Source organism: Typopeltis vanoorti, chromosome 6 (assembly GCF_054136105.1).
Source record: "Typopeltis vanoorti isolate ZY-2024b chromosome 6, IOZ_Tvanoo_1.0, whole genome shotgun sequence".
Classification (NCBI taxonomy): Eukaryota; Metazoa; Arthropoda; class Arachnida; order Uropygi; family Thelyphonidae; genus Typopeltis; species Typopeltis vanoorti.
The window spans coordinates 94452508-94468285 of NC_143554.1; the positions used below are offsets into that span (position 1 = coordinate 94452508).

The window sequence follows — 15778 nt, forward strand, 5'->3', positions numbered from 1 at the left end:
TTCACATGGAAAGGGAAAATATACAAACAAATTGATGGGACAGCCATGGGCTCCCCCCTTTCTCCCCCCCTAGCCAACTTTTACATAGAACACCTGGAAAAACAAGCAATCAATACAGCCACTCTCAAACCAACACTTTGGCTACGCTATGTTGATGATGTGCTTGCCATTTGGCCACATGGCCCTGAGACATTGAAAACATTCCTAGCACATTTAAATAGCCAACACCCAAAAATCCACTTTACTATGGAACCGGAAGCCAACAACTGTCTGCCCTTCCTGGATACACTCATTACACGTCTCCCAGATGGTTCCTTATCATTTTCAGTTTTCAGAAAACCCACACATACAGGCAGATACTTACACAAACAATCACACCATCATCCTTCTCAACAATATGGCATTTTAAAAACGCTAACCCATAGAGCGAGAGCAATCTGTTCAAATGACAAGGCTCTTACTGCTGAACTGACTCACTTACGCCACACCTTCTTGGCCAACGGCTACAATCCACAAAAAATAAACAAAATACTAAACACTCCTAAGAAACCCCTCCCACCATCCACCACAGAGAACTACAACAAAACAGTCACCATCCCTTACATTAAAGGCACATCCGAAAAGATCTCAAGAATTCTCATTAAACATAAACTACGCACTACATTCAGACCATGTAGCAAATTAGCCACCCTCATCCGCTCACCCAAGGACAGCATTCCTCCTTTATCACATCCAGGAGTCTACCAAGTACCCTGCTCATGCAATCAAGCCTACTACGGTCAAACAGGAAGAACTGTGAATATCCGCATCAGCGAACATAAACGATACGTCCGGAAATATCATTATGGGAAGTCGGGCCTAGCAGACCATGCTCTGGATACCCCTGCACACAGGATCAACTGGAAAAACACAAAAGTACTACACAGAAACCCATATAAATCAGAGAGATTGTTCTTAGAGGCGACAGAAGCCCTAAAACACACCCCAAATCTCAACAAATATGGCTGTATTAACTTGCCGAAGATCTGGGAGACAGTCATATTAAGGAAAAACTAACACTTTTCTAGGACTCTAGCAATATATGATAGCGGGTTTTTTTTTTTTTTTTTTTTTTTTTTTTTTTTCAGATAGAGGGCGCCAAAATCAGGACTCTAGTCTTTGTGTTGCTGCTACAATTTTGTTAATGTACACCATGTTGTTTTAGTCTCGCGTATTGTGACAAACAGTGTTTTTGTGCTCTGAAGATGCTGGTTATAATACCAGCGAAATATCAGCATCAAGTTAATAAATTAATTATTTACTTAGTTTCTGTGTTCTATTATACCGTTAAAATAATAAACAACATGTTCGACGAACACATAAGTCTGTCCACAAGCTCAGGCAATATTAAAGTGCATATTTGCTGATAATGAAATTCATTTATACTTTTGGGAATTGTAACTGTCACAAAGGAAGAACCAACTTTTTTTTAGCAAGTGAACCGGTTGTTAAAACCTTATCAGCACACCCTGGAAACAATCCAAGTTAGTTTGGCAGAGAGAAGCTTTGCATATTATCATTAGTGGCTGAAGTATTTGTTCTTTTCCTATTTGAGGAAGATGAATAAGAATTATATATCAGGTGTGTGTTTTTTTAATTGTTTTTATTAAGAATTATGTCAAATTTTCACATAGTTACCCCTATTCCTCCCCCCTCGTAATTCATCATTGTTTATGCAGCTCATCATTTCTTGAAGTTGTCAATTGATTTTATTTATTCTGTTGTGAAATCTTCACTTTTGCAGCAGTTTCTATTCTTTTCAAGTTTTTCAGGGATATTTTCATTGTGGTTTTCTTGAGAGCTTTGTTTCTCAATTTTATCTTATTTATTTTCTTCAGGTTATCAGTGTTCCATTTCTTTTTTTATTTAGGATGTACCAATTCATACAGGAGACTTGCATGTGTAAGCCAGTCTGATTTGATTGACATACTAGGGTGGTCTGAAAAATTCTCAGCGTAACAATGAAAAAACGAATTTATAATTTCAAAATTATTTGTATTTTTCAACATAATCTTCCTTAAGACTAACACATTTATTCTAGCGATAGTTCAGTGCCATTATCCCATCCTTGTAGTGGTTCTGAGTAAGATCTGCAAAATACCCCTCTACAGCTGCAATCGTCTCTTGATTTGAAGAAAAATGCTGACTAGCGAGGAAGAGTTTTAGTTTTGTGAAGAGATAGAAGTTGAGGGAGCCAAATCTGGGGATTAGGATGGATGTTCCAACAATTCATAGTGCAAATCTGTTAATTTTCCCATTTCCAAAACACTTTTGTGGACAGGTGCATTGTCCTGATGAAAGATGATTTTTTTCTTCTGCAAACTGGATCTTTTCTCACGAATTTTTTCGTCTAGTCTGGTTAAAAGATCAGAATAATATTCCCCAGTTCTCGTTTTATCCTTTAGATTATTAATAAACAAAATGGCATCCCAAAAAACCGATACCATGACCTTTCCTGCAGTGGAACAGACTTTGTCTTCTTTCGTGCTGAACAACCTGCTCCTGTCCACAGTTTTGACTGCTGTTTGGATTCTGGTGTGTAATGGTGAATCAAAGTCTCATCCATAGTAATAAATCGATGCACAAAATCAATTTTATTCTTGTTAAAACGCTCCAAGCACTGTTCAGAGATTTTCATGCGAGTGCATTTTTGATCTGCTGTGAGCAAGTGCAGCACCCATCCTGCGCAAAGCTTTTTCATTTGCAATTCTTCATGCAAAATATATCTTACACGTTCTTTTGAAATGCCTGTAGTCTCAGCAATTCTTGTGCTTTGACTCGCCAGTCATCCAATACCATATCGTGCATTAGATCAATGATTTCTGGTATTGTTACAATTTTTGGACGTCCTTCACGTGGATCATCTTCAAGGCTGGTATGGCCATCTTTAAACTCAGCAGCCCGTTTCTTAATTGTCGAAAACGAAGGAGAAGAGTGCCCATAAACTTTTATGAACTTCGAATGAATTTCCTTTGGTGTTAAACCTTCTTTTACAAAGAAAAAGAAGGTTTAACTGGCGATACTCAACTTTACCATACAATACTCAATTTTATCCATTTCAAGGGATTGTAGACAACACTTTAGCTTCAGACAGCTGTATAAAACAAACTACTTGATAGAATGACTTGAAATTTCACATGGATGCTTATGACAGATGTACTAACTTAGAAAAAAAAAAAATCTTGCCGATAGTGTTGCCATCTATGATTGAGGCAAGAAGAGAACTTTTCAAACCACCCTTATACTTTTTAAGCTTGTTTACACTGGTCTGCTATTCATTTATTCTCATCTCTTTTTTTTATGTTTTTGTTTTTTCATTTGTTCTCTTGTAATCTCTCACAAACACAAGCTTTTATCCTGCAAAAGTCAAACTGGTGTGCTCAACAGACATGAAATTCAGGCCTCACAGTCTTAACTGCTTCGGCCATAATTCAAAACAACTCAACCCTACCTGATTTTATAAGCCTCTTATATTTTTGTTTATCTATGATGCTACTGTTCTTTTTCATCATGCTTTTTATCACTCATATGAAAGGCTTCTTGCATTATCGTGTTGTTTCTCTGTCAGGTTTTATAGTTTATCTAACTATAAAACCTGATATAGGATATGTGCTGGCTTGATTGGCCTAACATTTTGTACAAATTTGAATTTTTGGCTTACATATCCATCAAGAAATAATTTGCTTTATTAGTATGCATACTGGTTTCACTTTGGTTGCCCACTGATGAGCAAAGTCCATGTTTATCAGTGTAGCAGCCAAGTGGTCATCATCTAGTTATTATTATTATTATTATTATTACGGGCAACTCCAGGGAGTCATTAGACTCATCGAGGGAGGCCCCAAATCATTTTCATCACAACTATTCGACATTCATACAGTATCTATCATACCTCGCCTTAAACTCATTCACTGTCACAGCATCCACCACAGACTCAGGGAGCGCATTCCACTCATTCACTACTCTAAAAGTAAAGAACCCAGCTCTAACACCTTTACTAACCACACTTTTGCCCAGTTTCCATGGATGTCCCCTAGTCCTCCCACAACCAGCCCTGTTCTCAAAAATATCTTCTGAATTAATTTTATAGAAACCCTTCAGTAATTTGAATGTCTCAATCATATCTCCCCTCCTCCGCCTATCAACCAATTTTTGCAACCCACAAATCCTCAACCTGTTCTCATACGGTTCATTCCACAGACCTGCTATCATCTTGGTCACTCGCCTCTGGATCCTCTCCACCTCCTCCCCATCAAGAAGAAACCTAGGTGACCAAATCTGAGCACAGTAGTCGAGATGAGGTCTTATCAAGGCTCGATACAGAGGAACAATAACCTGCTTGTCTCTGCTTGTCAACGTATTCTTCAGCAACCAAGTGATTTGATGAGCTGATTTGGCCACTTTTGCAATGTGTCCCCTAAATTTCAATTCCTTATCCACCAACACTCCTAAATCTCGTGCCTCATCAATTTCCTGGAGCACGGTTCCACCAATGCAGTAAACTGCCTCCCATCTTTTCACCCCAAAATGCATAACCTTACATTTTGCCACATTAAATTGACATCCATTCTCCCTAGCCCAGACCTCCAATCTATCCAAATCATCCTGCAAAATTTTGACGTCATCTGCATTCACTATTGCCCTACCCAACTTTGCATCATCCGCAAACAAATGAACTGTTCCTCTCAGATCCTTTCCTATATCATTTATGAACAAATTAAACAGCAGTGGTCCAAGAACAGATCCTTGTGGTACACCACTAGTCACAGGCCGTCTTGTGGACTCTACTCCTGAGTAAACCACTCTCTGATATCTCTCCGTCAACCACCCTCCTATCCATCTCACCAACCCTATGTCCATTCCCATATGCTGCAATTTACTGATTAGAATTCCATGTGGTATCCTGTCAAAGGCCTTAGCAAGGTCCAGCAGAATCACTGTAAACCCATTACCCTTATCCAGTTCAGCCGTCACTGTGTTATAATACGTGAGCAAGTTACTGAGGCATGACCTACCCTTCACAAAACCATGCTGTCCCCGATACAGTATCCCATTTTCTTCTATCCAATCTTGTATTTTCCTCTTGACTATTTTCTCTAAGACCTTGATAATGATTCCTGTTATGCTGATTGGCCGGTAATTTTCAACAGCAGCCTTGGAACCACCTTTGTGCAGTGGAACTATTTTCCCCTCTTTCCACCCCCTTGGGACTGACCCAGTCCTGAGGCTCAAATTAAACTAATAAATAATATAACAAAAATAAAAAAAAAAAAGATAGTTATGTGATCAAAGTTGTTTTTGTTCCTGATTTAGTGCATTTTTCCTATTTACCACTATCTGCTTTGTATATATACCCTCTTGATTAGCCAAAACCAGATTAGTGTGTACCTGTTTTCATGCATGAGACACTAGTAGAAGTTTCACAGTATCCCTCAGCCTTTAGAAGGTTAAATTTTCCAAAATTCAAGTGCACCATCATCCTCCACATCGCAGACAAAATTGAAATTTCCTTTTTCCAGTTTTTTAAAATCCCTGCTTTTTTATATCTTGTTATTTATATCACTGATTTATACACACACACACACAGTGCATTTTTGCACTCTGAGAGGGGTTTCTGGGACACCATCCCAGATGTTCGAGTAGTGTTAGGAGATGGGTAGAACAGGAGAAGTAGTGTTTAGAACAAAAAAGTATACCAAGCTTTTTGGAGACTGAAGGATTTATGGACATGATGTGCTTATGCCAGGATAGACTAGATGTACAAGACAGTCCAAGACGAGAACACCGATCTTAGTCTGTTATCAGAAGTGAAGGAAAGATAAAAGTGTTATCAAAAAGAGTCATAGTCTTTCTTCTAGCAGATTATTTTTTGGTTTAAAAACAAAAAAAAAAACACTTCTCATTACCTCCTTTGATCAAATATTAAGTTGAAATATTTCAATTATTACCATTGACTTTATTGACTTATCACTATTTGACACAGTATGTAAACAACTGACACTGCTATCAGAATGATCAATCAGAACACAGAATCATGGAATATAATTTTATGATTAATATATAGTGTCACAATACTTGGATACTTTAACATGTTTTTGCAATTGGCAGGGACAGGTAATTCCAATGAAACCAAATTCAGGGTGTCGGAGGAGAGGGAGGTTGTCTGTTTGTTTCCGGATTTATTATTATTATTACTTTACACCTCCAGGGAGTCCAAGGACTCATCGAGGGAGGGCACCTACTCTACAACTCTTCTCCACCACTCAATCCACCAACTACAATGAGCAGCAACTACACCAACGCCATCTATCACCAACCACTACTATTTTCACAGACAATCACAAACATCCATGCCCACGGTGAGATTCGAACCCACAGCCTTTTGGCTGGAGAGTAGATAAGCTAACCACTCAGCCAACCAGGCCGGCATAAACATACAACGTAAATAGAAAACAGAATAATACATGCTCTATTTCCATATTTCATTTGCCATCTTCAATAAAATCTATTCCCAAAATATTAGAAACCAATAATCCCAAGTTGCCCATTCTTTGTATCCTGTTGCACTATTGTAGTGCAGTAGGATATAAAATACTGAGATTGGCTGGGAAAAGGATGATCTGTAGACAAAGAAATCTGGACTAGGCTGTGGTGCGTTTGGTTAAAAAAAGGTCACGGGTGTTAAAAGAATATCAGAGATTATCTGTTCCAGTAGATAGGTAAGCAATTTGCATCAGATCATTACTTACAGTAAACAAACTGTCAGGTTCTGTATTCAAGATACCAAGTAATTTTATATAAACTTGGTTTTTAATCCTATTTCCCAAGTAAGCAAACAGACAGGTAAGTCAAGTTTGCGCCTGCACGTAGTGCAAGTCTGAGGCAACTCGTGGTAAAGGTGGACTAGGTGCTGATCACTTTCCTTAGTATTTTTCCCTTAATGTAAAGCACATCCCCTTGCGGAGATGTATGATGCTGTGCATTAAAGACAATGGTCACTACCCATACCAGTTTCAACCTTTGAGGTCTCATCAGTGGGAGTTAGACCTGAAAATGCTAAGGTTGAAGTAATGCAGAGCTTATGAATTTTACTTAAACAAGTTGCTTTGACTTATTAAATAAAATCTCAGGATGAGAGATAGATGTAGAAAGTTTTTTAACTTGGGAATATTATGTATTCAAGATACCAAGTAATTTTATATAAACTTGGTTTTTAATCCTATTTCCCAAGTAAGCAAACAGACAAGTAAGTCAAGTTTGCGCCTGCACGTAGTGCAAGTCTGAGGCAACTCGTGGTAAAGGTGGACTAGGTGCTGATCACTTTCCTTAGTATTTTTCCCTTAATGTAAAGCACATCCCCTTGCGGAGATGTATGATGCTGTGCATTAAAGACAATGGTCACTACCCATACCGGTTTCAACCTTTGAGGTCTCATCAGTGGGAGTCAGATCTGAAAATGCTAAGGTTGAAGTAATGCAGAGCTTATGAATTTTACTTAAACAAGTTGCTTTGACTTATTAAATAAAATCTCAGGATGAGAGATAGATGTAGAAAGTTTTTCAACTTGGGTATATTATGTATTCAAGATACCAAGTAATTTTATATAAACTTGGTTTTTAATCCCATTTCCCAAGTAAGCAAACAGACAAGCAAGTCAAGTTTGCGCCTGCACGTAGTACAAGTCTGAGGCAACTCGTAGTAAAGTCAAAGCACCTTGTGGCAACTTGTTTAGGTAAAATTCATAAGCTCTGCATTACTTTAACTTTAGCATTTTCAGGTCTAGCTCTCACTGACAAGACCTCAATAAAGGTCGAAACCGGTATGGGTAGTGACCATTGCCTTTAATGCATAGCATCATATATCTCCGCAAGAGGATGTGCTTTACATTAAGGGAAAAATACTAAGGAAAGTGATCAGTCTTAATCCACCTTTACCACGAGTTGCCTCAGACTTGCACTATGTGCAGGTGCAAACTTGACTTACTTGTCTGTTTGCTTACTTGGGAAATAGGATTAAAAACCAAGTTTATATGAAATTGCTTGATATCTTTGAATACATGATATACCCAAGTTAAAAAAACTTTCTAAAACTGTCAGGTTCTCTTTCAGCTTGGTCTGTGAAGTTCGAGAATGAGAGATACCTAGAATTGTGAATATTGAAATCGCCAAGAAGGATTACCTCACTACTTGATAAGACTGTATATATGATCAACTTTGAGAGATAGATAATCAAAGCAGTCAGTATAGTCATATGAATTAGGAGAGGGAGCAGTAAAAGACAAATGAAGATTACAAAATGAAGCCAGAAAAGCTGGAGCCAAAAGAGATCATATAAATGAGATTCCAGGTCTGAACCTTTGGCATGTGATATCAGATCAAAAGCTCAAGTTCCATCCTTTTTGCAGGAGGCATCATGCATGATGTACTGTGGAAAGTCTAATTGAGTTGTAGTCATAGAGGATTACAGTTGAGGTTCAGTGATGAATAACAGCAGATCAGGTATCATTAATTGCAGACACTTAGATATCTGTAAGTAATAGTTCACATTGTTGATATTAATCCCCAGATTTTAGTAATGTTTCTGTAAAAGTTTTTTTATGTAGAGTTTTTTTTTTTGCAATTTGTTGTATTTTTGATATTTATATTGATTATTAATTAATATACTCTCACTAGACTTGTTTTTATTTCTAGGTGCAAAAGAGAGTGATTATCCTGTGGATGATGAGTTTAATAAACTTGGACTGGAGACAGAAAATAAAGGTGAATCGCAAGAACTAAAAGTGGAAGATAATACAGATCAGGTTCAAAATGAAAAAGTTAATACTGGTGCCAAGATTGGAAACATTGTGTTTGTTAACTGTGCTGCAGGTAGCAGCAGTAGGCCAGATTCACCACCAATGCTTGAAAAAGGTAAAAGTTTCATTTTTTGAGGGAGGAGAAAAGAGTTCTGCCTACTTCTTAACAATTAGTTTTAAATGTTCTTTTGTTACAATAGTTTCTAAAAATATGCTATTGTCTAATGATAAGTTTAAATGTTACAAATGTGAGGCCAGCATTGTTTGATTGCCTGAAAAAAAGTAATAAGTTTAATCCCCAGAATTGAGAATTATTTGAATTATCTGACCTTTAGTCCACTTACAAAACTAATATAATATTGCTTTTCAGTTTTTTATGGGGACTAATGTTTAGTTAATGTCTTAGCAAAAATTTCAGAACCCATATCTTTCTAATCAAGAGGATATTGTTGATACCAGTTGAGCTATGGAAGCTTGCCTGTTATAATGAATTAGTTTGTTATGGAATTTTTTTCTATTTCATGTTAGTATATACTCATCCTAAAAGATGTGTGCTGTGCATTTGGGGACAAATACTGGGATAATTTGATGTGAAGTCATGGTTTTTCAAGAAGTGTGCCAGGACAGTCCAAGAAAGGGGAAAAAAAAATCACTATCAACAATTGCAAAAAAGAAAAAAAAAAAAAAGCTAAGATGGACTTGAAAATAGCTAAATGATGTAGAAAACTTGCCTCTTGTTAATGGCAGTGCAGTCAAGCTTCTGGTCCATTGCAAAAGCTAGTAAATCTAATTTCTGTCCATCTGCATTCTCACTTTTTTCTCTCAACCAAATGGCACTGTTGTAACATCACTTAAATTTGACCTCTTGGCATTGTTCTTCTCTCTTTTATCTTGTACATACATGACCATGGCAGCTCCAGCTTACTGAAAATTCTTTGTACTATCTTAAAAATTCAGGTTTCAAGAACAAAATATACTTACTATCTTGCAGATCTTTTAGTTTGTTTTCATGCAGTTTTGCTTTTCACAGATATTGCCTTACTTGATGCATTGTAAAATTATCTTTTTTTTTTATAACATAGGTTATTTGTCTTGCCCAAATAAGCTTTACATAGAAATTGAACAAACTATAATGAGATCTTTTGGGAACGTTTTGAATAACATATTCTTAACATCTTTTTGTCCTAGCCTTCTGTTTGACTTTCATATATTAACAATGTATTTGCCATCTGGAATTCTTCCTTATCTGAGTTCATGAATTTCTGGAGAAAATTTAGTCCATTCTATAAAATTAAAGTAAATTCACCCTGGAAGTAGAAGACAACATTTGCCTCCCATTTCTTACAACATCCAAATGTGGCAATCTACACTTCTCTGTATTCAGAAAAGTAACAAATACTGGAATGTATATTACCTATCTCAGAAGTTAGATATTATTAAAACTTTAGAACATCCCCCCCCCCCACCCACCCACCCATCCACACACACACTCTTCATGTTCTTCTTCTGATTCTCTTGTGAATAATGAACTGTCCTTGATCATAGCCACCATTATTTTCAATCTCAGCAACACCAAATTTATTGACAGTGTAATTTAAATTATGGCTATCCAAATCCTCCTCTATCCTATCTATATTTATTACTATTTCCATTCCATATATAGGAGGGTGGTCTGAAAAGTTCTTGGCCTCGACCATAGATGGCTACACTATTGGCAAGATTTTTTTTTCTAAGTTGGTACGTCTGTTATAAGCATCCATGTGAAATTGTAAATCATACAGCTCTGTGAAGCAAAACTGTTGTCTGTATCCCTTGAAATCAATAAAATTGAATATTGTGTGGTTATAAAATTCTTTGTAAAAGAAGGTTTAACACCAAAAGAAATTCATTCGAGGTTCATAAAAGTTTATGGGCATTCTTCTCCTTTGTTTTCGACAATTAAGAAATGGGCTGCCGAGTTTAAACATGGCTGTACCAACATTGAAGATGATCCACGTGAAGGACATCCAAAAAGTGTAACAACACCAGAAATCATTGATCAAGTGCATGATATGGTATTGGATGACCAGCGAGTCAAGGAGCATGAAATTGCAGGCTATAGGCATTTCAAAAGAACGTGTAGGATATATTTTGCATGAAGAATTGCAAATGAAAAAGCTTTGTGCAAGATAGGTGCTGTGCTTGCTCACAGCAGATCAAAAACACACTTACATGAAAATCTCTGAACAGTGCTTGGAGCATTTTAACAAGAATTTAACTGATTTTGTGCATCGATTTATTACCATTACACACCAGAATCCAAACAGCAGTCAAAACACTGGACAGAAGCAGGTTGTTCAGCACCAAAGAAGAAGACAAATCGGTTCCATCAGCAGGAAACGGCATGGCATTGGTGTTTAGGCATACTATAGGCATTTTGTTTATTAATTATCTTGAAAAGGATAAAACAATAACAGGGGAATATTATTCTGATCTTTTAACCACAATTGATGAAAAAACTTGTGAGAAAAGACCTGGTTTGCAGAAGAAAAAATCATCTTTCATCAGGACAATGCACCTGCCCCACAAAGGTGTTTTGGTGATGGGAAAATTAAGGGATTTGCACTATGAATTGTTGGAACATTCACCCTATTCCCCAGATTTGGCTCCCTCAACTTCTGTCGCTTCCCAAAACTAAAACTCTTCCTCGCTGGGAAGTGTTTTTCTTCGAATCAAGAGTTGATCACAGCTGTAGAGGGGTATTTTGCAGATCTTACTGAGAACCACTACAGGGATGGGATAATGTCGCTTGAGCATCACTAGAATAAATATATTAGTCTTAAGGGAGATTATGTTGAGAAACAAAAATAATTTTGAAATTATAAATTCGTTTTTTCATTGTTAGGCCGAGAACTTTTCTGACCACTCTCGTACGTCAAAGATGAAACTCTGTCAGATTAACCTTTCGGGTTCTTTCTGTGCAGTTCAGAAATTAAATTTATTCTTAAACTCTCTGAAAGGTATATATCCACAACTTACCTTTCCTGGAGAGATTGATACATAAAATAAATGAAAAGAATAAAAAAGACTAGAGGATAATCAAAAATTATGAATTTTAAAAGGAAAGAACTGAAAGCATGTAGTAATGAAGATCATGTGGTTATGGGCAAACTTGAGCGATCTGCTCAGATTTGTTTAGAAGAACATTAAGAGTGTATAAGACCAACTTATAAGACTCTGTTCCACGAGTCTTATAAGTTGGGTCTGCCTCCCATGGTATATCTACTAGATATGGAATTCACTGGGATAAAACCAGTTTTACATGCACATAGTTACTTTATCATCATTATCAAATATGTACCATCAAGGAAAGTACAGGATACTATGATGATACTACATGAAAAGTTTACGTTGTTACTAACTTCTTGTCAACAATTTCCCTCCACATTAGTCTGTTATTTGCCAAGACTCCAATATTGTCAGGTCTTTATTTTAAGCTTATGAATGTATATGTGAATAAAAGGATCACTAATATATATATATATCTTCTTCTTTTCAGCCATTTCTGTCCACTGCTGGATGAAGACCTCCTCCAGTTCCTTCCACCTTTTTCTGTTCTTGGCAGTGGTTGACCAATTTTTTCCAACAAAATTTGACAATTCATTACTCCACCTTCTTTTAGGACATCCTTGGCCTTGTTTCCCTTCTTTTGGAATCCAGTTCGTTAGTATTGTGGTCCATCGCTCATTCTCTCTTCTGGATAGATGTCCAGCTCATTTTCATTTTATTCGCTTGTGGTGAAGAGTGATGTCAGTGATATGAATCTGGCTTCTTATCCAGATGTTTCACTTCTTATCTTATCTTTTAATGTGCCTAGCATCAGCCTTTCCATTTTTCTTTGAGTTGTTGCTAGTTTACTTGTCAGTGCTTTTGTTAGAGGCCAAGTTTCACAACCATATGTGATGATTGGAAGTATACACTGGTTTAAATGTCTTCCTCTTTAAATGGAGTGGGACATCCTTGTTTTTAAAAATGCTTTTCAATTTTCTGAATGCACTCCAGGCAAGTTGAACTCTTCTATTTATTTCCTTTTGGAGTCCACAGTTTAGATCAATGAGATGACCTAAATATGTATAAGAAGAGATTCTTTCCAAGAAATTGTTTTCTATTATTATGTTTTTTGGTGTTATGACATGATTAAACATGATTTTAGTTTTTTCTGTGTTTATTTTTAGGCCAACTTTTCTGCTTTCATGTTATAAGTCTTCTATCATTATATTAAGGCCTTCTGGAGTGTTTGCAAAAATTGTGATATCATCTGCATATCTTAGGTTTATTAAGTTTCTATTATTAATTTTTATACCAAGGTTTGTCCAGTTTATATTATTAAATATTTCTTGAAGGACTGCTGTAAAGATTTTGGATAATAGAGAGTCTTTTTGTCAGACACTTTTTTTCAATTGATATTTTATTGGTACTCATGTGAAGTTGTTGTTGCAGTGTGGTATATTTCCTGGAGGAGGTCCATATATTTTCCAGGAACTCCCTGATTCTGGAGTGCTTTGATTTTTGCATTAGTTTTAATGGAATCAAATGCATTTTCATAATCAATAAAGGCTAAACAGAGAGGCAATTAGCTTTCTTCTGCTATTGCTATTATTTGTTTTACTGCATAAATAAGATCAATTGTGTTAAAGCCTTTACGGAATCTTGCTTGTTCTGCAAGTTGATTTGAGTCTAGAAGAGGGGTTAATCTGTTTGTTATTTTTTTTTGTGATAATTTTGTACAGATTAGAGAGAATACTAATTGGTCTATAGTTTCTTTACTTCTTCTTTGTCTCTTTTTTTAAATAACAGTATCAGAGTAGCATTTTTTCCCAGTTTTCTGGTATCTTTCCCTCTCTAGGCATAGATTTAGTAAGTTTATGATATGTTGAATTATGCTGTTTCCTTCTCATTTAATTAATTGTATGTGAATTAGGTCTTCATCGGAACATTTTCTCTTTTTAATTTGTTTTAATGCTTATTTTATTTCATCTGAGGTGAATGGGGGGATGAATTCTATATGTGGCGGGGAATAATTATTTATATTTGATTTATTTGTTGAAGGATCACTATAGAGTTCTTTATAAAACTCTTCTAGTCTGCTTAGGATTTGTTCTTGGTTCCTTATTGTAGTTTCATTCTTATCTTTTATTGCGGTTATTTGACTTTTACCAAATGTTTCCATTCTCAAAGGCTCTTCCACAAATTTTCAACTCTAATAGTAGAGAATGAACTTCATATATTTGTTCATTGTCTCTTTTCTACTGTCTTTTTTTTTTTTTATTATATCCTTTAGTACATCCTGGTTCCACAAAGTACAACAAATTCATGTTATTTAATGCCCTTAGATAACGTATAACATTTTAATTTCTTTTCAGCCACTTGTTAGATAAATTCATGAGGTTGTAACTCGACTAATCTTTGAACTATCCTGATAGAAGAATCCTTCCATGTGTTTAATGAATTTTTTATTGTTATTATTTTAGGTAATGATATTAATACATCTGATATACTTACAACTAATAATGATAAAAATGGACAGTCAGAGAAAGAGCATCCAAATTGGAGAACAATTCAGACTCCTTCAGATTTAGTAAAAGATGGAGTATCAGAAGTTCCACGTGAGAATGAGATTGCTTACAATCAGGTAGAAAAAATGTCAAGTGTACTACCGACCATGTGGCTTGGATCTCAGAATGGAAAGTAAGCACTTTTTTGTTAGCTGCATTTTTCAACAGCTCTATAGTATTTGTTTGCATTATTGTATTTTAAGCTTAAGTGCTTGTCAGAATTCAAGTTGAATCTAATGAAAATAGCAAAGGAACCAATTAAAGATTTCTTGTACTTAGACAAGAAACACAATGTAAATTGACACTTATTAGACTAAAGAGTAAATTTTTAGCTACGAAGCACACCCTCTATATAGTATGCTTAAGTTGTAACTCCAGATGCTTAAAAAATTACTGTTTCCCATATTTTGGGAAGATTAGCACTATCATATTTATTTAAATTAGATTAATTTTTAAGAATATCTGCAGATTCTAAAAATATTGGAAGCATTAAACTGTTGTTTGACAAATTCCTTGAACTGTTTACATTCTGTTTGTCCATATGCATTTCACATTACCACTCTGGATATTTTTATGATATTTGATATTTAATTCATAAAGAAGACTGAAGACATTCTTATCTAAATAGCCGAGATAGATTTTCACAATTGCATTGTCTAGGGCTAAACCTAGAAGTCTACAATGTTGATGGAACAGATGTTATGTCATCGCAATATGAAATATGCCAAACTTTAGTGAAGTCCAGTCATTTGACAGTAGTCAAATCTTCTGCCTACACCTTCACATAGTCAGGTTCATTAGTAGCTTGAGTTATATAATATAAGAAGCATTTGAGGTATGAAGTCTGCCTCTCTTCAGGAAAAAAAAAGTGGTGCTAGACACCCCTAGGTAGTAGATGTGTTTCATTGCCCCATTTAGTACCACCACTTTCTTATTGAAACTTTGAAGCATCCAGAAACATTTGAATTCCAGAATAATCATCAATGGAGGGATGGGGAAAATGTGTGTTCCCCATCCCCATCTTCTTCAGCTGTGCTATGCAAACATGATAAAGATGCGAATGTATTCGAACATGGTTATGTATGTGGCAAAGGAGTGGAAAAATATACTTTGGGTTTGGAACTTTTAAGTATGTCTGGGTAGGGAAAAGAGAAGCAAGACCAAATAGATTACATATCTAATTATAAGAATAGGCTAGGTGGTAATTTATTATGTCTATACACAAATGCTAGGAACATTATAAACAAAGGGGTTGAGTTTGTTGCTTTATTGAATACAATGTGGCCTAAGATTGTTGGCATTAGTGAAACCAGGCAATTAGAATCAGTTATGGTAAGTGGGATCGAGTGTA

General features: G+C 35.9%; 1 protein-coding gene across 8 annotated transcripts in view; it reads left to right on the forward strand.

Annotated features, from left to right (window-relative positions):
- Window positions 1-15778, forward strand: part of LOC150105717 (C-Jun-amino-terminal kinase-interacting protein 4-like) — a 615637-nt gene that overhangs the window by 454959 nt on the left and 144900 nt on the right. For all 8 annotated transcript variants that reach the window (XM_090394309.1, XM_090394311.1, XM_090394312.1 and 5 more), the window contains 2 exons: window positions 8730-8948; window positions 14344-14560. In XM_090394309.1, coding sequence (XP_090250435.1) covers window positions 8730-8948; window positions 14344-14560 — 436 coding nt within the window. The remainder of the gene's footprint in view (window positions 1-8729; window positions 8949-14343; window positions 14561-15778) is intronic.